This window comes from Neurospora tetrasperma (assembly GCF_000213175.1).
Source record: "Neurospora tetrasperma FGSC 2508 unplaced genomic scaffold NEUTE1scaffold_81, whole genome shotgun sequence".
NCBI classification, from domain to species: Eukaryota; Fungi; Ascomycota; class Sordariomycetes; order Sordariales; family Sordariaceae; genus Neurospora; species Neurospora tetrasperma.
Window position 1 is genome coordinate 4,403,980 of NW_009799179.1, and position 26,039 is coordinate 4,430,018.

Here is a 26,039-nt window from a genome sequence, read left to right on the forward strand (position 1 = left end):
CCTGAAGATATTTCTGGTCCGGATCCCATGCCCTCACAATTTGGGGGGGATGTCATCAGCGCCCTGACTCCTGTATCGCTAGCCTAAGGCCGATTGTAGCCCACTCTCCGGCATCTAGAATGCAAGCCACTGCCGGCCTATGCCGCTTTAAGCAGAGCGCCTCCCCGCGATTCTCAGTTCAGCTTTGGCTACTTATCTTGGTTCTACCATACAACCTGTAGCTTCTCCCAGAGGTTGAAGCTCGACTTCAGGGGCTAGCCGCGCATCAGCCGGACCAGCAACGCCCATGATTCATAGGACCAGCAAACCGGGTTGAGCATTTCATGTACCCCGTGGTGTCTGTGCCAACAGAACAGCGGACAGTATGGAATATTCGATACATAAGGTTTCGGTGAGTGTTTCACTGGAGGGTAGCCAGGCTTTTTATGTGTGCTGGCTGCAAATTGGCGAGGGTCGAAGAAGATTGAAAGGGGGAAAGGACATCGAAAGTCTTGCGATGCAACCTCAGGAGTCCTGTCAATGGCGGGTACAATGTAAACAGAGAAAGAATTAAGGTAACTTATGATTCCCAACCCTACTCCCCTTGTCCAGATATGAGATCGGTGGGTAGACCCGGTGACGTAACGAGGACCTCTATTCTTTACCAGAAACTGATGGCGTCCGCATCAACCGACACGAGTCCCGTCCGGGAAGAAGGATGTCACAGCTCATCTTAAACTATGCGCCACGTGGCTTTCTGTCAACCTCCAAGTACCGCTCATCACATCGTCAATTTATATGTCAGATACTTCCTCTCCGGCCCCTTTTGATCCCTGGCCAAAGGACTAGGTTAAATAGACCAGCAAACCGGCCAGCCTTTTCCATTGATCCAGGATTCCCAGGACCAACCCCCCTCTCCCCTCTTTTCTCCTCCCAACCATTCAGCAACTCCTGGTTCTCGGCAGTAGCACATAATAGGATTTAAAACCGTTCATGCATCAATGATCAACAATAATGTTTGTGCCTTTTGGAAAGCCAGACCATAGCTAAAGCTAGGCTGGGCAGTCAGATCAGATGTGAATAAGTTTACAAAAGGAAAGAAAGAAGGAAAAGGGGAAAACGAGATCGCTGAGGACGAGCGAACGGTAAGATCAGTACTTCTACATCATTAGCTGGCGGCCAGACCCGACGTGATGAAAGACGTGCCCGGAATCACCATCATTATGAACCCCTACAACCAATCTTAAAATCACCCTGCACTTTCTATACCAATTCCGATTTTTGACGCCCTCACGAGAATGAGCAAATACAAGGTTCAGCCCTCTTACTTATCAATACGATAGTTACACCTCTAGGTACATTTACGGCACCCTTCTCGGATACATAAGAAGAAAAGAATGGCGATGGTGAAGAGGAGCTAGCAACTCGCATCTCACTTTTCGCTGTACCATATTTCCAAAGGAGGTTTCTTCATGAGAAACTCTACTCGCACGTTGAGAAAACTCTATTCGCACGTGGAAAAAAATAGGATTTTCAACATCGTTTTTCCTACCTAAAATAGTATAAGTAGAATACGAAAAATATATTGGATTTTTCCTCATTTTTTCCTCTACCTAACACCCCTACTTCGAAGAACACTCGTTCCTAGTAGCCTTAGAAAACATAACGGAAAGAAAAAGATATTGAGTAAATAATTAAGAGGATTTTATATCCAAAAGTTAGGAAAAGAAGGATTTAGATGACGCTTAAGGCTATGAGCCTGGTTTATACCTTGAAAAATCCGCTAAAAATCGACGAGTAATTTGGTACTACACTCGGCTTTTGATATCAAAATTTGATCAAGTTATACTTAAGAAAGCAAAATTACATCCACGTGCGAATAGAGTTTTCTCAACGTGCGAGTAGAGTTTCTCTTCTTCATAGCTCTCTTAAATTCTTCCTCTAGCATTCTAGAGCTACCCTGGTGCCTTCTTACACACCAATTTAACCGGCATGCTATTGAAAAACTCTCTGGGACAGCATTTCGGCGACCAGCGGAAGTAACACATAAGGTATTTCTGCCTCATACACCTCTACCCTCGCAGGAGGGTACATATATATATTGCGAGCTTGAGGACAGGGAACACCGCGAATCAGATCGACTCAAACAGGAACAACTGAAGCAGCATAAGAAGAGAAAGGAAAGGTCCAGCCCATAAAACAGAATGGCCCCCAAGAGCCGCCGCTCAGTCCACTCCTCCACACCCATTCCCATGCCCGTCATCGTGGAGGACGAGAACGCAGCGAATCCACGACATGAAGCAACAACAGAACCAACAATACCACCTCGATCGCCGCAACGACGGTCCATGTCATTCACGCGGAGTAATGGGGTTCTGAGCACGAACAGCAGCTTATACGCACCCAGCACGCGACCGGCAATGTATAGATCAACCAGTGTACCACAATATGTACCGAAACGAGTACCCGGAATAAGAGCGGTAGGAGGAGAAGTGGGCAGTGTAAGGTCTATATCGCTTAATAGTAATGGGACTGTGGAGTGGGTAGTCCCGATGAGGGACAGGGATCGGGAGGGGTGGACGTCTGATGGCAGCCCGGCGCAACCAGTCAAGGGGAAGACCGAGGATAGAATTAAGAGAGAACAGGGAGGGAAGAAGGAGGATACGGCACTGGGAGAATGGGTCAGAAGACGGGGTGGGTGGTATAAGGTGGTGGTTTGGGGGATTTTGGTAATTGGTCTGATTGTGGGATTGGCGGTTGGTTTGACGGTTGGGTTGAGGAAAAGGTACCTATATATGTCTTGCTTCCCTTCTTTACGTGGACTGGGTATGGGTGATGCGATAGTTCATCCCTACTGAAAAAAAAAAGAAACAAAGATTATCCATGTTTCGCAGAAACGCTAATACGGAAACTTTCCGCCAGACACCATTCCTCCGAGCCCGGTCCCCCATTACCCACCGACCTCTTCCCAGCCGGCTCATACACCTTCACGGCTGCCCTGACCAACCTCTCAACTTCCTGCGCACCCAAGCGGAATCCTGCCCTCTGGCGATGCTACCCTTATTCTATTTACTCTCCTTCCGCAAATGAAAGCATCTCTGCTGCCTCCTTCCGCTGGATCATCCGTCCTACCACCACCTTCTCCTACGTCATCTCCTCTTCTGACGACCCATTTTCGCCAACCGGCATCTTCCGAGACGTCAGTTTGACCATGATCGACGCGAATCAGCCGAGCGAGCGGTTCACGTTTGGATTTACCATGGCGAAGGCGGTGGTGCCAGATGTTAGCACTACGAGCGGCAGCAGCAGCAGTCTGTCTTCGACAGTCTCTTCGATGATCTCAACGACATCGATAACAGTTGATGTATTATCATCCTCGGCTTCGGCTTCGCAGGCTGCTTCTAACGGAAGGGAGGAAGGTAATGGGACGCCTTCTAAACGCAGATGGTTAAGAACAGCAAAGAGGGCCAATGATAACACGATTTCGCGAGAAATACCAACACCAGCGCCCGCGATATGCTGGTATAATCAGACGGCCGTCCGTGGCACGATCTGGACGCGCATGAGGGCGAGTTACCCGGCTAAGATCAGCGATGTGTCTACACCACTGATAAACGCAACGAACGTGTTTGCGCTGTGGCCGTTTGCGGTTGAGTTAACGTTTGAACAGACATATGAGGAGGATGAGAGTGACAAAGGGAAAAAGGCGCCGGATTGTAGGGATGCTCAGGGGAAGCCTGTGGTGTTTGGAAATAATGATAATGTGAAGGCGGTGGGGGAGAGAGGTATAAGCATCGTGGATGAAGCAGATATCTGCAGGTGTTCGTATGCGAACTATGGGCTCGACACTATCACTAGTATTAAGTCTGGTAAACTACAAGGGCACAGTCAGAGTCAGGGTCTGGACTAGAATCACGAAAATAGGATTTAAGCAGTACTGGCGAGTTAGTGCTTTGGATCCAGCATAATGCCAGAGTGGGGCCTGATAGGAGTTCCAGTAATCCGTAGGGCTGAAAGCTGCGGTTAGGTGAGCCAGACATTGCCGTCCCCCCTTTTAAGAGCACCAACCTTGGTACTCTCATGCTTATACGGCATAAGAGACAGCTTGGCAGGGGCATCGATGACCGCTGACAGCCGGTCAACAAGCAGGATGTCGTGTTGTTACTGGCCCGAGGTACTTACTGCATCGGTAGCCAGGAACTTGGTCTCGATCTAAACCCTTTGAGAGGTAAAGAAGCGAGAAAGAAGCTTTCCTGTCTGATTCGATACCGCCGGCTACCTCCACTGACGCGGAAGAGGATTGCTGGAAGACCGCAAGGATCCGCAAGAAAGTTAACGAACCCACAGGCTAGCTGCATCGCGGTTCAGGGTCGATTGCTTGGTGGCGCCACCGTTTGGGGTAGCAGTGGTTCATGGTTTGTTGTGAGACGGATCATGTACATCAGCGTCTGTGCACCCAACGCGAAGGATGTTCGAAGTGTCTAATCAGAATAGAGCTTGGATGTCAGAATGTGCCTCATATGTGCCTAGGTCGGTTCAACTTATTATCAATCACAAGAAACAATATATAAGGATAAGGCTGTTCAAGAAAGTCCCGGCTGGTCCTTACGGGGCCTCTGGCTATAATCCACCATTGTCACACGAATCTGGTTGTCATTGGACGGGAATGCCAACAACTTCCTGAGAAGACCTTGATCCGGAGCATGTCCGGTCAGCGCGTCCTCATACTGCGTATTGCTTCCGGACAGGTTGTCTTTTGATACACGGTAGGAATATGTTGGTTATTGAAGTTGCTTGGGTTTTCATACAGATGATTGCAGCAGCTCGTCACGGGAAATGTCGTGTCGGAAACAAGAAGGAAAATCAAGCGGAAGGTACTTTTGCGGTGGGTGTGCATGTCGTTGGCTTTTCTTCTCCCCCAGAAAATGACTTGGGCGACGATTGCTGAAGGTCACATGGAAGGTTCGAAATTGAGGTTCTCAGCATGAACGTGAACCAGCGCAAAGCCTTACGGCCCTGATCTGATCCGTTTCCTATCCCCAGCATTTGTTGATTCGACAGTGGACAGCAAGTTGACAACGGACACTCCATGATATATGAACCTGCTTGCAGTTTCAGGCTTTCTTTGTTGTCACACATGACACAGAAAAAGGGTCATTGGAGACGTGAAGGAAAAGTTAAGCTGCAAGAACTGTCACCCATTTTTGCTTGTCGTGATCAAGTTGAGGGTTGGATGTTGAACTGACGTTGATTCCTCGGTGACCCACCCTTCATCATGGTATGCATCAATGGGGGCGTTTGTGCCTTTTTGCCAAATATCCTAGCGCTGCCCCGCACAACCCCATGGTGAAGGACAACAGAGGTGGAGACATCTGTCAAACCCACTCCAGCCTCTATCCATCACGTTTCGCGCTTCCACATTAGCCACGGCCTCTGGTTGGCTCCGGTTAAATAGGTTAAACGGGAACTTGGAGCCGGGCTATCGGGTCATATCCAGCCCCACCTCCCGCAGCTTGAGGGCTCCAGCGACTCCAACAATTGCTCCAAACACGATTTCTTGATATTGACAGTATTGAAGATTTTCAAGGTCAAGTGAGACAGGCCTTGGGTAAAGGCGTTCTGCCCTCTCTAGTCACTCCGCAGATAGACCGAGAACTTGGAGAGACTAAGAGGGAAAACGTCCTTTGCTAGTGGTGACCAGCCCACTCCGAGGTCAAAGCTAGGTACCATCAAGGTACAAGCAAACGCTTAGGCAGGCCGCTTTGGCGCCATATGTATACAACATGATGTCGATGCAATGCAGTCGGACGAACCCACCCCTTCTCCAATTTCTTTTAAACCGCGCAAATAGGCGTTCAAGATGACCAGTACCCAATACCCTGGCCCCTGCGCCAGCTGACAAGGCTTGGGGCCATTACCCATGCCAATCATGGCCGGGTTCCAGAAAGGCAACCGTCCCTGGGCATTTCGAGTATCGCCGGCGACCAGTCAGCTTATAGGATTCCGCACAGCACCTGAAGAAGCACACCTCAACACGTTACCTTGACATCCTGTCAGGCCAGATGAGGGTCCCTGGAAAACCAAGCTCCTGTCTGCCACGCTCGGGACCTGATAGCGGGTCTGTGAGGAGTAGACGGAGGCGCGGGGGTGATGAATGTGGAAGGAGGTGGAGGGAGGCAGTGAGGGGACAGCATGAGCCGAAGTCCATCACCGTCATAGCTCTGCTCCCCAACCGGCATAGTATTCGTCCGTGGATGGGCCGGGTAAGGTTGGAGTAGGCCACCCGGGTATTGTACATACACGCCGTTTCTTTACGAGTGACCGGGAAAGTTCTAGCCTCCACCCACTTAACACGGACAGCAGCAGTTATAAATACCATTATAGCCGCTCTACCCTCTTGCCTGGCTTGTTTGATCTCTTTCCGTCTCACACACTCCTCTACATCCCACCAACAGACAAAATGGTTCCTGCTATCAAGCTCAACTCCGGCTTCGACATGCCCCAGGTCGGCTTCGGCCTCTGGAAGGTCGACGGCTCCATCGCTTCCGATGTCGTCTACAACGCTATCAAGGCAGGCTACCGCCTCTTCGATGGTGCCTGTGGTATGTTTAAGACTTCCCGCTTCCGATTGTACATCACATAATACCTATTGTGTCAACACAACGTCTCCCCTCGCATGGTCAATCTCTCGTGGTGTCCATTTTTGTTTTATAAGGACATGAGGAGCAGCGATACCATCGCAGGCATGGACACTTATTTACACAACTACCCCACATCGACCCCTGTCACTTCAGCTCACCCTGCTTGCAGGAGGATGAGACATTATCCGTCGAATTCACCCAAAACAATAGTACCGCCATCAAAGACACAATAGGCACGATGGCATGGTTCTTGTTGACTGACTGGAAATGGCTTGGTTACAGACTACGGCAACGAGGTTGAGTGCGGCCAGGGTGTAGCCCGCGCCATCAAGGAGGGCATCGTCAAGCGCGAGGAGCTCTTCATCGTCTCCAAGCTCTGGAACACCTTCCACGACGGCGACCGCGTCGAGCCCATCGTCCGCAAGCAGCTTGCCGACTGGGGTCTCGAGTACTTCGATCTCTACCTGATTCACTTCCCCGTCGCCCTCGAGTACGTCGACCCCTCGGTTCGCTACCCTCCCGGCTGGCACTTTGATGGCAAGAGCGAGATTCGCCCCTCCAAGGCCACCATCCAAGAGACCTGGACGGCCATGGAGTCGCTCGTCGAGAAGGGTCTTTCCAAGAGCATTGGCGTCTCCAACTTCCAGGCCCAGCTCTTGTACGACCTCCTCCGCTACGCCAAGGTCCGCCCCGCCACTCTCCAGATCGAGCACCACCCCTACCTCGTCCAGCAGAACCTCCTCAATCTTGCCAAGGCTGAGGGCATCGCCGTGACCGCCTACTCCTCCTTCGGCCCTGCTTCTTTCCGCGAGTTCAACATGGAGCACGCCCAGAAGCTCCAGCCTCTCCTCGAGGACCCCACCATCAAGGCTATTGGTGACAAGTACAACAAGGATCCTGCCCAGGTCCTCCTCCGTTGGGCCACCCAGCGTGGCCTGGCCATCATCCCAAAGTCTAGCCGCGAGGCCACCATGAAGTCCAACCTCAACTCTCTTGATTTCGATCTCTCCGAGGAGGACATCAAGACCATGTCTGGTTTCGACCGCGGCATCCGCTTCAACCAGCCCACCAACGTAAGTTTGATACTTCCTTTTGCCATTCACTCATCGGCACCCAAATGTGGCCTCAGAAGATATATGTCATGGCATGAAAGGTATATACTAACATGGCAACTCACAGTACTTCTCCGCTGAGAACCTCTGGATTTTCGGTTAGGTCAACCTTTTCCGCAGCTTAGGGAAAAGCTGGCTTTCGCCTCCCCCCCTCCAAAAGCTTTTGATTTCACCCCTTGAATGTGTATTATACCCACAACGCATTTTTGTATACGCGGGCGCGTGATTGGGGTATGGTCGCCTAAATTGCTACGACCTCTCACGACCCGTACACACAATGCACACCACACGCTCATGGAAACATCAACATAACCATACCCCGACCATTAGAGACACCGCGAAGGAGAGAAGGCTGGTCACCGTACCCTAACGACGGGATGTGTACATATAATGGGGCATACTGTCGTTACTGCCGAGGCCCGGGGAAGGGCTGTTGGCAGATCAACTCTCCCGGCTCTAGGCCAATTCCTGTTTGCTTGATATCCTGTCAGCTATGAAATAGATGGGGTAGAATGCGATAGAAACCAAGATTTGACAAATCTTTCTGTTTCGAAATTATTTTTCGTTGATCCCTGCTCGTGACATGTGCTGACTCTGTATTGTTTGTCGTGATTGTCGAAATCGTCTATGTGAACCTGATCATCATCGTACAAAAACAATTCATACTAGCCACTCCATGTATCAACCTCAACACGGAGGCGCACGCGACCGTCCTTTCATCGCCCGGTGGTTTGGACTAAGATGTTGGTCGGCCCTGTCGTCGGGGAAGTCGGATGAAAATGGTATGGACGCAAATATGAGGGTGAGAATGGAAAGCAAAGGGCAACGGGTTCAAAGGAGAGTAGTAACGAGATCTACTGGGAATACATCAAGTTGTCGATTGTCTTGCTTCAACAACCCATCTAACGCCGTAGTACCATGAACGCCAGTGCCATGCTGCATGAACTTTGACTACACAATTATTATGCTTTGCAAACCGCCAAAATCGCCATTCATATACATCATACGCGGACGAAAGCTGCGTGATTTGAGAGTTAGCAAATTTTCTGGAGTTTCTATAAGTAATGCATGTTGACTTACTAGCATCAATCTGCTGCACCTGCGGCAGCGCCAACCGGACCTTGTTCCTATACAATGCCGGCGCTCGGAGCTGTAACGGGTTCCCCTCAAAATACACCGTCGTCAGATTCTTCTTGTCCTTCAGTTCTCGCTCCACCTCGGCGAAGTCGCCGACCATGTTATAGCTCGCCCACAACTCCTCCAACTCCGCGAGGGGACCGATGCCCTTCAGGCTGGCGATCTTGTTGTTGGAGATGTCCAACACCCGCAGCTTGGTGTTGTTCTCCAACCCTTCGAGCGATTCGAGCGCGTTGTGCGAGATGTACAGTTCCTCGAGCTGGGGCACTTCGCGCAAGGGGGACAGGTCGCGAATCCGATTGGACTGGATGCTGAGCAGACGCAGCTTGGGAAGGCCGCCGAGGCCGGTGAGTTCGGTGATTTTGTTCTTGGCCACCCATAGCTCTTCGAGGTTCTTGAGCGAGTCCAGGTTCTGCAATTTGCGAATGCGATTCGACCCAAGCTCGAGGTTGCGCAGCTTGTCGAGTCCTTCTAACCCTTCGATGCGGCTGATCTTGTTGGAAACAAAGAAGAGATCCGTCAGGTTGGTCAGGTGATTGATGTGCTTGATGTGCTTTATCTTGTTGAAGCTTAGGTCCAGACTGGTCAGATTCGTCAGGTCAGTCAGCCCGCGGCCGATGTGCGAAATCAGGTTGTCATAAAGATCAAGATCTTGGAGGGTCTCGGCGACGGCGGCGAGGCCTTCGATATCTTGGATCAGGTTTTGGCGAAGGCAAATGCGGGCAACTTGTTTGAAGCGCTCAAGACGCAATGCTGAGATGGACTGAATGCGGGAGTGGGTGCAAATGATCTCATCGGTATCGAGGGGCTCGTTGTCGAGGAGATCTGTAAACCAAACGAGCCGGACATGGTTAGCCAGAGGTTCGTTACCACCGATTTGTTATCACTATCGTTCAGACATGTAAATAGCCTAGTGTCCGTGTTTGAGCGCACTCGAATTGCTTGCCTTCATCCGCTGCAACCTCCTCGCCGGGAACAACGTTGTCATCGTCCGAGTATTCCGGATCCGATAAGGCTTCGGGATTTGTGAGCACAGCACTCTTTGGTACCCGCAGCTTCCCGTCCCAGCCTTTGCTGTCTCTGAGAGCAGGGCTTCCTGCTTCGCCCTCGTGTCGTGGTGAAGGATGATCGTCCACCAGCTCAATGTGGTGGCCGGGCGATTGGTGACCCGGTGTGTTGTTGCTTTCTTCGATAGGAGCCGGCATAGTTGTGGTAGTATTCGGGCGGGTATGTAGTCGGTGCCTGCTCTCGAGCGTTGCGCAAGGTCGTGGAATGGTCGTGGTCGTGCTGAAAGCGTCCAAAGGGTTAAAAAAAACCAGGAAAAAAAAAAGAAAAAAAAGTACCGACGAGCACAGGGATCGATACTATCACAATACTCAAGGCAGTGTTGATCAGTTAATGGCGCACTCGGAAGCGGTGGCGCGGTGGTAATCAGTGGTTGGTAGTATTTATTGGACAGATACAGTGACTTATCATTTATGTGATGAGAAGGAGAATCTCCCAACTTTTTTTTTTATCACTTCCTGATTATCAAACGGAAGGAAGTCACGTCTACTACAGAAAAGGAGGGGTCGCTTAGGTAGGTTCTCTTGGAATATCGTCATGGTCATGGACCAATTCCAACCACCCGCTGGGATGTCCCGTCATGCGCTAGTCCCCTTGGTTGGTCCCCTGAAGCGGACAAATGCGGGGATCACATCAGTGGGTGCACCGTGCAACGCCAGGGCCTGCCTCGTTGGAGGGGGCGGACTGGGAAGGGTTGGTCGTACAGGGGTCCTGTTAGACTCTTAACGGGAAGGGCATCATCCCGAGGCCGTCCACCATCACCCGCATCATCATCGATTAAGATCCGACCGACCTCAACCGACGTTTATTATCCTCGATATCGACGGCGCTCACCGTCATTACCGCTTCGATTCCATGTCTGTGGATCACATCGGTCAATCTTCAAGAGAGATTCTCCACTACTGAGCCCCATCATCTCGAAGAGTGAAGGCTTCAAAAAGCCTCGGAAGGCCTGGAACCGCTCTTTGGAACAAATTACATTCTTTGCTGCCTCACCGGTTCATACAGTACGTTATCGAGGCATTTCGGGTGAATCACAGAGCGCCAACGTCGGATTGTCTGGAACTTCTGTCGACTCGAGTGCGCCACCCAACCTGGCCAACAATCTCCGATTCGAAAGGAGGTTGTGGAGGTGTATGTGCAGAACACCTTGCAGGAGACTGAAGAGTAATCGACAAGTGGCAGCTGAACACGAGATTATGCAATGGAAACGAGCTGCGGAAAATCCTGCAGTTTGCTCGGGTGAGACAAGTGCCATTGTCTCATAAGTTTCCCCCAATGGTTTCTCGCTGTCTCGTGTCCGCCTCAAGGGCCCGGTTGGAACAACTTCGTGCAATATCTTCACTTTCGAGCTGTCGTCACGGTAGCACCTACATCAGAGGTTCACGATTTGGGGTCACTGCTGCAAGGTCTCTGATCGTTCCCCTGACATTCAAGCCATGCACATTTTCCGTCGTTAGTGGCAGCGGCCGCACTGCGAAATGCATTCACATCCCGACGGTGCTGATGCCGCCAGTCGTGTTCGTGGGGCTTCTGGTTGCTTTATACGTGTGGAAGTGCATGATGCTAGTTGTGTTCCAGAACAAGATCATATATATGCCCGGGTTCCCTCCCAACTCACGATGGGAGCTCATCGACAACTACGCGGACCACTGCGGTGGAATTAAGTGGACGAATGAGAGGATTCAAGCGGCGGACGGGACAGACCTGGCAATGGCCGTTACAACCGTCCCGATGCAAAAGGGAAAGTTCCCTACAGATAAGAAGGATGCGAGGGCCCATGTATATGTTCTCTACTTTCAAGGTTTGTATCCTCATATCAACGTGTCGTTCCGGGACTCGCAGCTGATATGGGCACCTAGGAAACGCCGCTTCGATACCGCCACGATTGCCGGATCTGTCATGGGTGCTTCGAAACGTCAGTGACAGCCACAACCCGGACCTGGCACCTCTACAGATGACTTTTGTTTGCTTGAGTTACAGAGGTTATTGGACATCCCGGGGCCGGCCCTCGGAAGCTGGTCTCAGGCGAGATGCTGAAGCCGGTGCGCGCTGGATTTCCGAATACCAGAAACAACTGTACGGACCAGACAGGGATGCTCCTCTACCCATTCTTCTGCTCTGGGGACAAAGCATCGGTTGCGGTGTGGCCACCAACCTTGCTGCGACAGGCAAGATTCCACAGAATTTGCCAGTCCGAGGCTTGCTCCTCGAGACCCCGTTCTTGTCGGTCAGGACCATGTTGGAGACGCTCTACCCTCAAAAGTGGCTTCCATACAAACACCTTTGGCCGTTCTTACGCAATCATTTGGATAGTTGGACAAACATGGAAACCATTGCCAAGGCGGCGAGGGAAAAGGGAAGTCCGCCGCCAAGTATGTACATCCTTGAGGCCGAAAGAGACGAGCTAGTTCCCCCAGAACATGCCGAGCGTCTGCTCGAAAAATGCCAGGACCTAGGCTTGCCGGTTGAACGGGTCAAGTCCCCGGCGGCGTTTCACAGCGATGCCATCATGAGAGTCGAAGGCAAGAGACTAGCTGCCCTTGGCATTGTGCGACTGACCCAGAAAACATTGGATGTCGGCTGAGACTGCAGGCATCAACCGCGTAGCGGCAGACATCCAAACACCGGTCTGGCGAACATGGACCGCACAATTGCTCGTCCATAGCTGCGGAGCTGACCATGGACAAGTGTGGTAACGGCGGGGCCAGATGGGAGAGAGTGAGCACTGCGAGGGAAGATGGCAAACGCAGACGCCGGCCGTTTTCACTGTGAGGTGCCGTGCAGGCGAAGCAACTTGGGACCAATGTCGTCCTTTGCATCACATCACGGAGGCGCAGAGACTCTGATGCTGGCGTGGTACAAAGCTATTGCGTACCCTAGGACATGGCGGGGTAATCGCAATAGGAATTGAGGCTCTCATCTCGGGGCTTTCGAATGGGCGAAATCTTTTGACGACTCGGATTGTCAGCGAGAGAGATGCGTATTGGGCTTCCCACGTGGAAACATGTGCTCAAACAAGTCGATGCGTAGCTGACGCTGACGGCGAGTTTCAAGTGGTAACTAGTAATGATCTTGGTTCACCACCAGGCACCAGCTCATGCCAAGCCCAATGATGCGGCAAAATGGCAATAGCAGCCAGCCTTGTGAGCTGCTGAATCGTCATATGGCCGGGCCCCAGGCTCACCGAAAGACTGGAGTGGAGGAAACACCACAATCTTGGAAGGGAAGCTACGGGCCACATTGTGTCGGGCGTAAAACTCGCTCCACGCCAATCAACGATCCATTCCAATGTTCGTTCCGCTTAATCGCCGTTTGTATCATCATGATGATGTGAATGCCACTATCCCACTCATTCCACACCCCCACCCGCCACCACCCCCGGCCGGCTCTCCTCGCCCTTGCATTTCCTCCATGATCCGTCGATCCTATTCCGGGCCATCTTACACCATGAAAAGGCAAGAGAAGGGAGGCCGGCCGATGTCGACCCCCATGTCAGTGGCCTCGAAATGGACTAGCGCGCCATCAGGTGACCTCGTGCGAATATCCCGTTTCCCACCTCGAACACTTAACGCGCCAAATCACGTTTGATGGTGTGAAAGATACTGCAGGTTGTGCCAGCCAAGGTTACCACTCTGTATACCTACCCATCAAGGTTCAACGTACCCCTCAGGACTGGCTGGAGCCTAGTGCACAATTGGAAACGACTAGGCCTCCATTTATGCACAGCGCGTCCATATAAGAATGCATCGCCCATCGAATATTGACCTGGCTCTTCATCCGTTTTGCGCGCAGATTTCTGGGCTTCAAAGCACTCGGCACTTTCGGTAGTTAGACGCGTGGTATTCGCCAGATATCACCACCAGACTGATAAGAAAGTTGTTGCCGATTCTCTATCGCCATCGACCACCCAAGCCCCCATTCGTGTGTTCCTCGCCGACACATACCACCTGATATCTTTGTATCGATGCAAGCGATTGCTTGATTGTCATCTTCTGCCTCCAAGTGCATCATAGGAAGCAGACAAAGTGGTCAATCACGATCGTCCCACAAATGTCATCTCGGTGCCTCGATATCCCCCACAGCAAGAGTGGTTCCAGACCACCGAAGCTAGTCAGGTCGAATTCATCCTTGTCCTTCGCTAAAGAAGCCGGAATTTCCAAGCGTCGCCATGACCTCCGTCATCGTCGTCCTAATGTGGCGACCGTTCCCGGAACAGTGGCTCGTGCAGAGTACGTTTTCAAACCGAACCAAACTCACTTCAAACCTACTTCTAATCAATCTGATTCTAGTGGCAATCTGAATCCCATCTCACCCATCGTCACCCTCATAATCGGCCAAGAGTCCCGCATCTTCGCCGCCCACGAAAACGTGCTATCCGCTTCGCCCTTCTTCAAGAACGTCCTCGACACTCAATTCTCTGAAGGTGAAACCAAGCGAATATTGCTCCCTAATGAGGAACCCGAGATCTTCTCCTCAGTTCTCGAATATCTCTACAAAGGCGACTACCACTCCCGCCTCGTTCACGATAAGAGACGGGACACGTGGGAACTGGAGGAGTCAGCGGCAGCAGGGAGAAACGGGAACGGTGGTCGGGAGGCTCCAACCATTTATCATCATTCAGTTGATGGTGAAGTGCTCAAGGACACAGTGATTTACTGCGTGGGCGAGAAATATGGACTGGAAGAGTTAAAGAGAATTGCTCTAAGGAAGCACGGTCTTCGTAAGTCAAGCCATTTATTTCATCAGCTAACTAATGTCTTCCTCCTCTTCGTGTCATCATGTTCACCATCTGAACTAAACTGACCCAATCATGCATACATGCAGAATGCGGAAGAGTGGCCAGCACAATCTTGACCTCCGCCAGATACGCCTACGCCAACACCCCCGACACTGACTCCAAGCTTCGAGCTCACTATCTTGCGCTGATTATCCGCGGCCGCAACACGTTCAAGCGCAGCGGAACTATGCAGCTGGAGATGTTTCACGGCGGCAGTGATCTCTTCTTTGACTTGTTTGTGGCACTGTGTAATCATGTTGATGATATTTCGGTTGGTTCGTAAGTCTAGTTTCTTTTTTACTCCCCTCTGTCTTCGCAGCCAGGTTCATCATGTGTACAGGAAGTAGTTTCTAATTTTCAGCAGAAGCACCCAACAAAACACCCAGCAAAGCTACTGCAACGAGAACGGCTCCCAGCCGTAGTTCTTTACCCTTTTTTTTTTTTTTTTCCAAGTTCCTGTTTCCACACATCTTGTGAAGGTGTGTGATTCTAGGACGGATGGTTCTTTCTCTCCAAGATACATTTGGCCAGTTATCTACTCGTACATGATATCACTTGGTGCTTTCTATCACATGGTGTTGGGGGGAGGTTTGTTTACGGCGATATCACTAAACTTGAAGTTCCGATTTTCTCGGTTGGGAGCCATGACGAAAACTACTACGGCAGAATGAACAAGAGTGAAATATGTGAACAAAGCATGACTTGGTCTTTGTGGTATTTATGGCATCTGAACGCAAGAAATCCTGAAGACTGAACAAGAATGGGGCCAGAACGTGTATACTGTGATTGCGGGACTTGAGTTCTGTACGCTCGTTGAGCCAAGGCTATATATACTACCAGCACTTTCAACGGGTCGGGCCCTTATAGTCGGATATGGGCAGAATAGAAAATGGGCGTCAGGGCAGCGAGAATTTCAACACTAAAATTGAACAGAGTTGAGAGATTCACTTCTTTGATACCCTCCGATAAACTGGTTGCAATGTGAACAGTGCCGTCTGGATTATTTGATATTTGGATTGATTGATCGAAGAAAGTTGCAATTTGCGAACACTTCACAAATATCGCATACTGTAGTCATTGTTGTAATGCAAGCTAGTCCTAGACCTCCTGGCTGTGCCTGATTAGATCAAAGCCATTCCTTTGTTTCTGCGTTACCGTGAAGTTCTTCACGAACATGACCGTAAACAGCACGCCAAAAGCAGGCGGTCGGCTATGTTTTATTGTGAAACCGTCACCCTTTGAACTCAAATGAAGTATGTGTAGACGTCTGACGGCGTCTGTGCGAAAGACTTTCTTAGCCGCCAAGCCACCAACAGAGCAGAGCGATACTCACATGGTAGTAGCGTAGCCTTGGAAGATGGGTACAACACGGTTACCTCTCTCCCGGCAAGAATTTTGGTTGGATTGAACCCGATTTCCAGTATTGGACTTCAAATTAAGCTCCCAGTCAATTTCCGTCCACTCGATGTACCGCTACTGCTGCCATTGGTGAACTGCGGCAAGCCAGCAATCATCGCCCGGTCACAGTTTGGAACACTATACCCCAGTTCCGGGGAAGGCACCGCTCTTGCTAAGCACCACAAAGCCTCGCTCGCGTGCTATGTAGCCCTTCATGAGGTTCTAAATTTCGGATTGGTTAATGACTGACTGAAACGAGGGGGATACCGTATTCCTTCTTGGGTACTTCATGCAGTTTCCCAGGGGTTGTCCACTTACCTTGTAGATCATGTTCGCCATCAAACACTCAATCTCATCCGTCTCAAGCATCTGCTTGCTCCCCAGACTTATAGCAGCAGCAAATTCGGCGACGGGGATGCGCGTGCGCCGCACCCGCGGACCGCCCTCCACTTTGGACTCCTCGAACCCGCCAGCAATGAAGACCTTACGCAAGAGGTTGCGCAGTGCGATGTCGCGTCCTCGCTCCAACGTCAGGTAGATGCGTCGCTTGACGAATTCGTCTTCGCCTTGCTGAAGAGCCAGGTCAAATGCGTGCAGCTCGCCCTTCTTGATGCAGTTGGACAGCGGCAGGAAAAGCTTCTGGAGTCGAGGGTACGGCTCAAGGAGCTTTTGGCTTGGGAGAGTGTGTGTTGTGAGGAGGTGGCAGGGAACAAGGTATGTGAGGATAAGCCTAGTAACGCCGGGAGTCAGTTTACTTGTTCAGGTTTGCAACGGAAGAGACCGACTGATGACGCACTCTTTGTTCTTCGTGGCATCCTTGTGGCAGAGAGACCACGCCTGTGTCAAGTGCTCCTCAGCCTGAAAATAGTTCTCCTCCAAGAAGCATAGAACTCCCTCGTAATATTTGAACGTCACTTGCTGTGACTTGGGGAAGGCGGAAAGGGGCGGCATGTCACCTCGATAAGCCGACAATGTCTTGAGGATGTTTTTGGATAAACTGGCCGAATTCAGCTTGAAGTATGTCTTGAACAGAAGGTTGATGATGTAATAAATACCCCATTTTCGTGACTCCTCCAAGGGTGCCCTGCAACATGGTTAATGATGTTCATCCTGGAGCATGCATATGATGAGAGAAGTGTTACCTGTCATTGAGACAAAGCGTAAAGATCCTGTTAAGCTGGCGCGCGCAATCCTCCAGTTTCTGATTTTGCTCAGATTCGGGGTCAAAGTCATCCTGGAAGATCTGGCCCGATGTGTCCCCGGCGGCTACGTTGTTGTTGCGTTCCTCATCAGCCTTCAAGGCAAAGAAGCGCAGATTCTTGGCCACGACATAGAGACACGGAATTGACCATGCTTCGAACCCCTGGCCGATGTAGCCTCTGTATAACGCAGAGAGTAGTTCCTTCCACGCATCGTATACTTTTGTCCATGATGACTGCGGCGCCTGGTTTAAAGCAGGGAGAAGCTCGCCGATGGCCTTCCAGTAGGCAAGGTATACATCACTCCAGCCTTGCACCTCGTCCTTGGGCAGTTTCTCGAAGCCTGACGTGCTATTCTGAATACCGCGCTTTATGACATTTTGGGCATCATGGTGACCGCAACTTTTCCAGATGGCCTGAAGTTGCTGCTGTGGGAGATCAGGCGATAGTGTCTGCGCAAGCTGATATCCGTCACGGCTTGTCTGCGCATTTGAGAAAGTTCGAATGAGTGAATCCATTTTGGTATCTTGATATCACCCTGAGCCACACACTGGTAGCAAGCTGTCGTTGTTGTGGTGTGGGATCCGGGCGCAAGGCGGTTGTAGCCTAGACGGGCTACGTATGTAGCTTTGGAGCTTCTGGCGCCCTAATTTGCTGAGGACAGGACCGTGCCTCCTTGATGGACAGAAAGACCAAACTGAAGGTTGATTTGGGTGTCCAACTGAGATGAGAGCAATGTAACTGAAAATATGGTGATTAGGTAGGTATGTAATTCTGAAATCAGCCGTTGCTTGAAACGAGAGTGACCACTTGGAAGGTGAATGTCGATGGAAGCTTGCAGCTTAAAAAAGATGGGAGTCTGGAATGTGATTGGTCTTTGAGCTCACTGCATCGTTGCACTTTTGTCGCTGGTCGTTCCCGCCGAGCATTCGACGGATGCTCCTTGGCTCCCTGGCAGTCGCGGTTCACTGTTCAGTTGCCTGGCCAGGCGTACCTGCCGCTCCACATGTGCACCTTCACAAGGAGCTGAGTGAATGCTGCAAGGAGGGAATCGCTTGGCGCACCGCCACGTTGTGGCTAAAGGCTATGTGGCCCAGAAATTTTTGGCCCGAGCACGATGAGCCCTAACAAGCACACCCGGATTTTTTTCCTCGCGTGCCCGCTAATTCGAGACATCCTTCAGCTCAACAGAACGAAATTCTCGCGGTACCTAGCGACGAATAATCACAGTAAGTCTTTGCTCCCTGGCATTCTCACGGCTATCGAAGCATCGCTAATTTTTGAAAAGATGGGTAAGCGATTGCTTCTTTTTCTTTGGTCGTCCCGACCCGCGCAGAGGTGTGAATATTGCGACAGCAACGTGATAACATCGAACAACAATCCGATCGCGAAACCGGCTGCCCGACGAGATGCGACTTTCAATGAATAACGATAGAATGGTGGATTTGTCGCTTGGGACTCCTTCTGGGACTGCGCAGACACGTTCAATGACGACAGGAAACGGATCTTCGTGGGGAATTGGCTGTTTTGACCGACAAAGGCTGGACGACTGAGTTCGAGTGCAACTGGGCGATTTCTACACCACGATAACAACCGAGCGAAACCGATCTTCAACAGAGCCAAGCCGATATCAACCGTCATTTCTGGGACTGCGTGGGGATCGTGACGATGGTGATATTGAAGCAGCAGCTAACGTCATGCTTCAGGTCGTCTCCAGGAGTACCAGGTCATTGGGCGCCACTTGCCCACCGAGTCCAACCCGACTCCTGCCCTCTACCGCATGCGCATCTTCGCGCCCAATGCGGTCGTTGCTAAGTCCCGCTTCTGGTACTTCCTTCGCGGTCTTCGCAAGGTCAAGAAGGCTACTGGCGAGATCGTCACCTGCAACGTGGTATGTAGCAGCGTCTAATCGGCATGGATATCTTTGGGACAACAAACTAACGAACCCGTTATCAGATCACCGAGAAGCACCCCCTGAAGGTCAAGAACTTCGGTGTTTGGATCCGCTACGACTCCCGCTCTGGCACCCACAACATGTACAAGGAGTACCGTGAGCTCTCCCGCACCGCCGCTGTCGAGGCTCTCTACTCCGACATGGCTGCTCGCCACCGTGCCCGCTTCAGGTCCATCCACGTACGTTGCACCTATCACACCTATTTCCAGGCCCCTAGTATGCTAACCCCCCATTACAGATCCTCAAGGTCGTTGAGCTCGAGAAGACCGAGGACATCAAGCGCCCCTACATCAAGCAGCTTGTTACCAAGAAGCTCTCCTTCCCTCTTCCCCACCGCGTCCCCAAGATCTCCAACAAGAAGATCTTCAGCGCCAAGCGCCCCGCTACCTTTGCTTAAGCGTTTATTATCGTGGCTGGGATTGGGAGGTTCAGGTTTTCATCACGGGAAATGGGATATCCTGCATTGCTCCCTAGAACGAGCATGAATGAATAAATGGTCAAGCATGTGGTTGGTTTTCGTTCTGCAAGTCGATCCTGCATCCACCCTAGACTGCGTGCTCCAGCAATGCCATTGCTCGTCTCTGTGATGGGGGAAAGCAGATGAATGCCTCAGCTGCTACGCGAACGCTGGGTAAGATCCATTATGGAAGGCGGCTCTTCTCCATGTCTTGAGCGATCCAACACTTCACTTCCAGGAGCTGGCCATCTCGCTAGCGCGGTTCAGCCCTTGGCATCGGGGACCGCTGCAGCTACTTTGAACGTGACCAAGAGCTCACTGGAAGATTTATATCTGTCAGGCGGTGTGACTCACTCGCCAAAGGCTAAAGCTATAAGGCAGTGGATGTGTGGGTGGATATATAATACCAGACTTAACTCTCTTCCCATGAGAAATTTGAACTTCACTTCCCAGATCTTTTTCTTACTCCGGACTCGTTCTGTGTGTTGATCATACGTACCTACTTACCTATTCATGTACCATCTGTTACCGCCAAATCATATCACATCGTACACCCTTCATCAAACACCATGGCAGAGACAGCACCGGTTCCTGACTCCTTCATAACCGTCAGGTCGACACTCCCTCGCCTCCCTCTCCCGCTCATCTCGGAGCGTCCGTTGGTCAAGACAGAGAGGCTACTCATCCGGCCCCTGGCTGCGTCCGATCTAGAGGCCCTGCACGAGCTGCGCACCCAACCGGAAGTCATGTTTTGGACCTCCGCCGGCAAGCCTGACAGCAGTCTAGACGAGGCCAAGGCCAAGCTAGACTACTTCCTCTCACCAGAAGGAAACAACAAATCATTCAACTTCGCCATCTGCTTCAAGGAGGACCCAAGCAAGCTGATCGGCATCGGCGGCTGTCACAGCTGGAGCTCAAGCCTGGGATGGCCCGAGCTAGGCTACATGTTCAGGAAAGAGGTGTGGGGGCAGGGCATCGCGACTGAGTTCTTGAAGGCTTGGTTGCCGCTATGGAAGGCCTTGCCCAGGGAGGTGACGGAGGTGAAGTGTGACGAGAGGACGTTGAGGGGCGGGAATGGGGTTTATGAGAATTCAGAAGAGATGGTAGAAGAACGACTGATGGCGTTGACGACGGATGCAAATGGGAAGAGCCAGAATATCCTGAAGAAATGTGGGTTCGAACACGTCCTCACTTGGAAGGCGAGGGAACCGAGGCCTACTGAGGATGGAACGGAAATGGTTCTGGTTGATATGCCTTCTTTCAGGTACTTTCCTGGGAGGGGATGATGGGTTTAGCCTGAAGAGAGAGAATAAAGATGGATGACTGATGCCGCTCCGAAAACTTGTCGAAGAGACGTCCATTTTGACATCCGATCCCGGCTCCACTTTACGGCGTCCGCCCCGCGTCAGGGTTCGTGCACCCCGGATCGGCAATCGGAGGCCGGAGCCGGTATCAGAATTACCCAGTTCCGAACTGTTTGCTCGCATCAAAATAATATTTGAAGATACGTAATGCACTTTGGGGCAAGCTTGCCAGTTTAGTGTGGACGCTCACAGCTCCACTATCATTTGGTTACCCAATGCTGGGTTCATGTGAAAAGTTGGATCGCATGTCTGTTCATGGCGGTGGGTGGGACAAGAAATTGAGATGGGATGAACTCAATGCATGAGGTCCAACTGTGGGAAGGTCAAGTGCATCTATTACCCTAACCCTTAATTCTATGTTCTCGCCAACCACCTCGAGCTCTCAGGCTGCCTCCACTGCTCGAATTGTGCCCCACCATCGATGATGCAACAGAGTCACGTCGGGTTCCTGTTGCGCTTGGCTTGGCTCTTCTCCGAGGGAATTGTCGATTGTCCGGTGGGTGAGCTGATCGCTTCGCCTTGTTCAGCACCGTGATGCCTTGGCCACAGTTGGGCGGGCAGGATCTTCAGGGTGGCTGGCAAGCTATGGAGGTATTTTTCCATTTGTCAGGTCGTCGGGTTGACAAAATTCGCACCACCAAATGCAGGTCCCGGGGCGTGGTGGAACCAAGAGGGTTCTAAGGTGTCCTTCTCACTTCGAGAATCTTGGAAATTCGAGAACCGGATTCTGCCTGGTCCCTGGGAGCTGCCATTGGAGGCTTGTATCCAGACAAGCACCACTGCGAGCGCAGTTGATATGAACGGCGGGGGTGCACGTGTCCAGCGTTAACCCGTCAGCCTGTCAAGACCTGCCTATCACCAGCTTCTTGGCTCGCTACCCTTCTTGCTACCCTCATTTTCCTGCGTCCTCACTTGGTGCTCTCTCGCCGTTTCAGTCATAAGCAACCACACCCTCTCATCAAGTTGAACCGAGTGGACGTCTCTCCGACCGTCACTCCCCCTTTCCTCGAAGCATCGTGTCTAAAGGCTTTTTGCTCCCAAATTTTTTCGTTGGCTGGATTCTGTGCTGACCTGTGTCTCGCGGCGTTACTTTATCCACCTCAAACGAGAAACAAGTCGCTGTACCTGTCAGTGGTTGAGCTCCCCCAGGTTGTCGGTTTGAGTGATACCTAACCCGACAGGCAGTATCTTCTTCACTTGACGTTCAACTTCTTGTTACAATCCACCACAAGGGCTGTTGTAGTCGTTACCCGACCCACCTGATCTATCTCGCCTATAGGAGTTAGGCCATACATTATTTCTACCTAAAGTGTCTGCGTTTCGGGAGTCACGAACCAGTTGTCGAGCCACTCTGCCTCAGTCATTTTATGCAGCTTCCCAAGAAAACACCCAAGCTCACGTTACTCAGGCTCTCCGTCATACTATATGAGCCAAGGCCTTATATCTGCGCGTCCGCATTAGCTTGGCCATAAACTGGGGCCCAAGAACTTCTGATTCTGTTACATTCACATTCCCCTCGGCTCTCTACTGTCATAAATCTCAGCCTTCCATTAGCCCACTCACCTCCAGGGCGTGTGCATCAACAACGACAAGAGTACTGAAGCCGGCTCGTTCGCCGTAACAACGACCAACCTTGGCTTTCGTTTCTGCACTCGAAGCTGGCATGAGGCAGGCATTATCACCATGGCTTCTCCAACACCCGAGACAAATGGGAAGATCAAGGAGATCTTCTACGGCTACATGTATGATGATCCGAAACCAGACGAGATCCCGATACCAAAACCAAAACCGTTGCTTGACGCCCTTCTGAGAGCTCTTGCTCTGCACATTGTATGTTATTCCGCCTCCAAACCGGCCCTGTCCCTCACCGCTAACCTTAGAATAGATTAATGACATTGGAGATAAAGATGAGAAGCATTTAGCTCCTGCTAAGATGGCGGCTTTTTACAAGCTGGCAGGTCATGACTACGATAGTAAGTTACGACATGGCATATTAGCAGTACCCCATTCGTGCTAATCGCAGACAACGCAGGACTTTTTGTAAACATGCCACCTCAGTCTATCTCGTTCATCTACCAAGTTCAAGGATGCCAACATTTACTTTTGCCCACCGAGGACGACTTTGCGGCCCCTTCGATTCCGGCACTTACGGTTAAAGGCTTTGCGCGGTGGCAGGCCATTCAGATTCTGCTAGAGCCACAAACTCATGTGCCGATCGTTCAATTTGCGGTCAAGAATTGGTCTCTGAAGCATCCTGAATTTGGAACGGTGTTTCCGGATGACTTGCCGGCCACAGTTTTTCCCGTTGATACCGATCAAGACACCGACCTGTGGCACCAAAGTTGTGCGACGAAACTTCGCGCCGAGGCGACCACCAGAGAGGAACCGAAGGAAGAGAGAGAAGCGCCTGGGGTAGACCCTAAAGCGGATGACTTCTCCGATGCAAAGGTTCCATTTTCACACGTCCGGCCCAAGGCGTCCGGATCGCAGGATTATGATTACTTCAACAAACGCTCCGGCCCTGTTCCCGTCTCTTACGTCCGTCCTCCTGAACGAACAGATCGATACGATCCTCGAAGATCTCCTGAACGGCCTAGGGAACCAGAGCGTGAAAGGACCAGTGATATCGACCCAGATCCTCTCGATCATGTTGGCCGAGGCCGCTATGCCCCGCCACGGAAGGTCTTCCCGTCTGAGGAAGAGCGTACGAGCCGACGCCCCAGCTTCACTGACTACCCGCACATCATCCCCCAGGAGACTCAATCAATGCAGATCCCACTTCGCACCGATCGAATTTCGGTTCCTCGCCGCCTCAGCCAACCCCGTCACTACACCAGCCCTTCCTCGTCAGATGCAGAAGTCGAACCAGCAACGTCGAGATCAGGAAGACGCCACCACAGCCGAAGCAGTCGAGATTCTCGAGAGCCGCCTCCCGTATCAACCCGTCGCGTCTTCAACTCCGACGGCGTACCCTCTTCTCGAGCGGCGGCCATGGGCGGGCGCAGCATCTCACCACGATCCCACAGCTACTCGCGCAGGGAACCCCCGATCGCGGTAGTCCCGGCGACTACCTCTTCACTAAGGGCGGACGACTCCAAGCGGAAGGGCATAGGCTCCGGTATCAAAGACAAGATTTCCAACCTTTTCCCAGGCGTTTCCATTGTCGGTGACGATCGACGAAGCCGATCTAGGGGCCAGAAAGATGACCGAGTTACTGGACCTGACAGAGCCGTGAGGGAGCTATACCGCGACTCCAGACGTAAATCTTATTCCGACGATGAATCGGATCTCACCGAGTCAGAGACCGATGTCGACCGGCGGCGTAGGGCAAAGAGGAGCAAGGAGAGCAGGATTTTGGACCAAAGGGACATCGACAGAGAGAGGGAGAGAGATATCCGGATCAAGTCTCGCGACCGCGACCGAGAAAGAGACAGGGACAGGGACCGTGACCACGACCGAGATCGGGTTCGAGACCGAAGCACCAGAGACAGAGACAGAGACAGAGATCGCTACCGCGACCTAGACAGCGACGAGCTTGAACCTACTTCACGCAGGGACCGGGACCGAGAAAGAAGCCGTGGCATCTCCACCGGCACCCTCCGCCGAGACCGCGAGCACCGCGAACGGCACACGGACCGCGACGACGAAGACGACGGCCTCGACCTGTCACACTCACCGCACAGCAGCCGTAGCGGCGGCCGGGCCCCAGGGGCACGAACAGCCAACGGTCCATATCTAGCACAGGCCGACCTCGACAGGCGGACAGGTAGTCGGGCGGATATTGATAGGCGGGATTGGACGGGTGGTAGCGGCGGGTCGATGCTCGGTGGTAGAGTAGACACCCAGGATCGGTATAGAGATTCTAGAGATAGGGAACGCGATAGGGATAGGGAGGGAAGGTGGGGGTCGAGAGATGAGATGCGCTCGAGGGAACGGCCGTTGCATAGGGAGAGGCTGTCTAGCCCGTCTTATAGGTGATGGGCGAGACCTAGGAGTGAAGCTTCATATCAACTCTGGCCTATAAGTGGGAGGGGATTGGGTCGTTGGTTTTCCCGGTATACAAAATGTGGTGGATTTTTGGATACATGGTGTGGGATTTTAGGATACGTGGATGTCTTGGAGATGTAATAATGGGATAAACGGGGTCCTCAGCTGGAAGGATAGGTATCGATGATGTGTGAATGGGAAATGCCTACATGGCTGACGGAGCGTTTACTGCCTACCTACTCTGATTGCTGGGGTGTTTGGAAGATTCATGTGTTTTCTTCTGTTCAGTTAAGCGAGTCAACAAAATGTATACCTCGATGATGTTATTAATGCGAAAGATATGATACTTTTATGTAGACGAGAACAGGCAACAGTCGAAATGTGCCAACAGAAGAACAACGAACAGGCAATGATCAACACCTGTCTAATTAGTACTGACAGTAATGGTTGTGTTGGTGGCTGTATTGGTTATATCGGTTTTTTTTCGGTAGTGGCAGTGACCGCTATGCCAGTCGGTTGCATCTGATCCTGAATTCCCGATATTGATCCTTTGAGGCTCCCAGGGCTCCGTCCAGTCACTTTGTCATTCGTGTCTGGTTGTCTTTTTTTTTCTTGTTGCTGACAACGACGGAGCCCTCGAGCTCGGTTCAGTTGCTTTCGGTCGGCGCAAGGAACAAATCAAAGATCACACTCACCTCATCGGGCAGCAACAGTCTCTTGCGGGAAAAGAAGGGACAACACAGACAGGCAGATAGACAGACAATCTGGAATTGATTGCAAAACAATGAGTCACGTGTGCATACGAACAATGCCGGTCGTTTTCGTCCCGGCCTAGTCTGACCCGACCCAACCTGATCGGAATAGATGAGAACCTCCGGGCATGTGGGCGGGGGTCGAAGGGGATGCGACCGCCAACTCTGGCGCCTTCTCGTCCGTGTGAAAATTTGAGTAACTGGACTGGAGCGA

At 51.6% G+C, this 26,039-nt stretch overlaps 10 protein-coding genes across 10 annotated transcripts; 7 read left to right on the plus strand and 3 right to left on the minus strand.

Annotated features, from left to right (window-relative positions):
* Window positions 1-2,094: 2,094 nt before the first annotated feature.
* On the plus strand, window positions 2,095-4,006 carry NEUTE1DRAFT_125930 (uncharacterized protein; the record flags this gene model as incomplete). Its single annotated transcript, XM_009857774.1, has 3 exons — window positions 2,095-2,673; window positions 2,874-3,764; window positions 3,969-4,006. 3 exons carry the CDS (start codon window positions 2,184-2,186, stop codon window positions 4,004-4,006), a joined length of 1,419 nt encoding a protein of 472 aa, XP_009856076.1.
* Window positions 4,007-6,425: 2,419 nt separating this feature from the next.
* NEUTE1DRAFT_133088 (xylose reductase) lies at window positions 6,426-8,285 on the plus strand (the record flags this gene model as incomplete). Its single annotated transcript, XM_009857775.1, has 3 exons — window positions 6,426-6,581; window positions 6,903-7,693; window positions 7,800-8,285. The coding sequence occupies 3 exons, from the start codon at window positions 6,440-6,442 to the stop codon at window positions 7,833-7,835; spliced, it is 969 nt and encodes a 322-aa protein (XP_009856077.1).
* Window positions 8,286-8,571: 286 nt separating this feature from the next.
* NEUTE1DRAFT_133089 (protein phosphatases PP1 regulatory subunit sds22) lies at window positions 8,572-10,074 on the minus strand (the record flags this gene model as incomplete). The annotated part of the gene is made up of 4 exons (XM_009857776.1): window positions 8,572-8,750; window positions 8,813-9,632; window positions 9,740-9,755; window positions 9,803-10,074. 4 exons carry the CDS (start codon window positions 10,072-10,074, stop codon window positions 8,734-8,736), a joined length of 1,125 nt encoding a protein of 374 aa, XP_009856078.1.
* A 1,282-nt stretch (window positions 10,075-11,356) lies between these two features.
* Window positions 11,357-12,584, plus strand: NEUTE1DRAFT_72023 (uncharacterized protein; the record flags this gene model as incomplete). Its single annotated transcript, XM_009857777.1, has 2 exons — window positions 11,357-11,738; window positions 11,797-12,584. The coding sequence occupies 2 exons, from the start codon at window positions 11,441-11,443 to the stop codon at window positions 12,519-12,521; spliced, it is 1,023 nt and encodes a 340-aa protein (XP_009856079.1).
* Window positions 12,585-12,957: 373 nt separating this feature from the next.
* Window positions 12,958-13,222, minus strand: NEUTE1DRAFT_118775 (uncharacterized protein; the record flags this gene model as incomplete). Its single annotated transcript, XM_009857778.1, has 1 exon — window positions 12,958-13,222. The coding sequence occupies one exon, from the start codon at window positions 13,176-13,178 to the stop codon at window positions 12,987-12,989; it is 192 nt and encodes a 63-aa protein (XP_009856080.1).
* Window positions 13,223-13,913: 691 nt separating this feature from the next.
* On the plus strand, window positions 13,914-15,136 carry NEUTE1DRAFT_149972 (uncharacterized protein; the record flags this gene model as incomplete). Its single annotated transcript, XM_009857779.1, has 4 exons — window positions 13,914-14,166; window positions 14,227-14,657; window positions 14,762-14,993; window positions 15,079-15,136. 4 exons carry the CDS (start codon window positions 13,988-13,990, stop codon window positions 15,134-15,136), a joined length of 900 nt encoding a protein of 299 aa, XP_009856081.1.
* A 1,114-nt stretch (window positions 15,137-16,250) lies between these two features.
* NEUTE1DRAFT_114400 (uncharacterized protein) lies at window positions 16,251-17,829 on the minus strand (the record flags this gene model as incomplete). The annotated part of the gene is made up of 4 exons (XM_009857780.1): window positions 16,251-16,334; window positions 16,431-16,842; window positions 16,909-17,196; window positions 17,255-17,829. The coding sequence occupies 4 exons, from the start codon at window positions 17,827-17,829 to the stop codon at window positions 16,251-16,253; spliced, it is 1,359 nt and encodes a 452-aa protein (XP_009856082.1).
* Window positions 17,830-18,457: 628 nt separating this feature from the next.
* On the plus strand, window positions 18,458-20,201 carry NEUTE1DRAFT_118776 (60S ribosomal protein L20; the record flags this gene model as incomplete). Its single annotated transcript, XM_009857781.1, has 5 exons — window positions 18,458-18,540; window positions 18,600-18,603; window positions 19,018-19,202; window positions 19,268-19,444; window positions 19,504-20,201. The coding sequence occupies 4 exons, from the start codon at window positions 18,600-18,602 to the stop codon at window positions 19,660-19,662; spliced, it is 525 nt and encodes a 174-aa protein (XP_009856083.1).
* A 72-nt stretch (window positions 20,202-20,273) lies between these two features.
* Window positions 20,274-21,058, plus strand: NEUTE1DRAFT_90726 (uncharacterized protein; the record flags this gene model as incomplete). Its single annotated transcript, XM_009857782.1, has 1 exon — window positions 20,274-21,058. One exon carries the CDS (start codon window positions 20,292-20,294, stop codon window positions 21,006-21,008), a length of 717 nt encoding a protein of 238 aa, XP_009856084.1.
* A 1,631-nt stretch (window positions 21,059-22,689) lies between these two features.
* NEUTE1DRAFT_72037 (uncharacterized protein) lies at window positions 22,690-25,422 on the plus strand (the record flags this gene model as incomplete). The annotated part of the gene is made up of 3 exons (XM_009857784.1): window positions 22,690-22,916; window positions 22,972-23,059; window positions 23,119-25,422. The coding sequence occupies 3 exons, from the start codon at window positions 22,770-22,772 to the stop codon at window positions 25,062-25,064; spliced, it is 2,181 nt and encodes a 726-aa protein (XP_009856086.1).
* Between the last annotated feature and the right edge of the window lie 617 nt (window positions 25,423-26,039).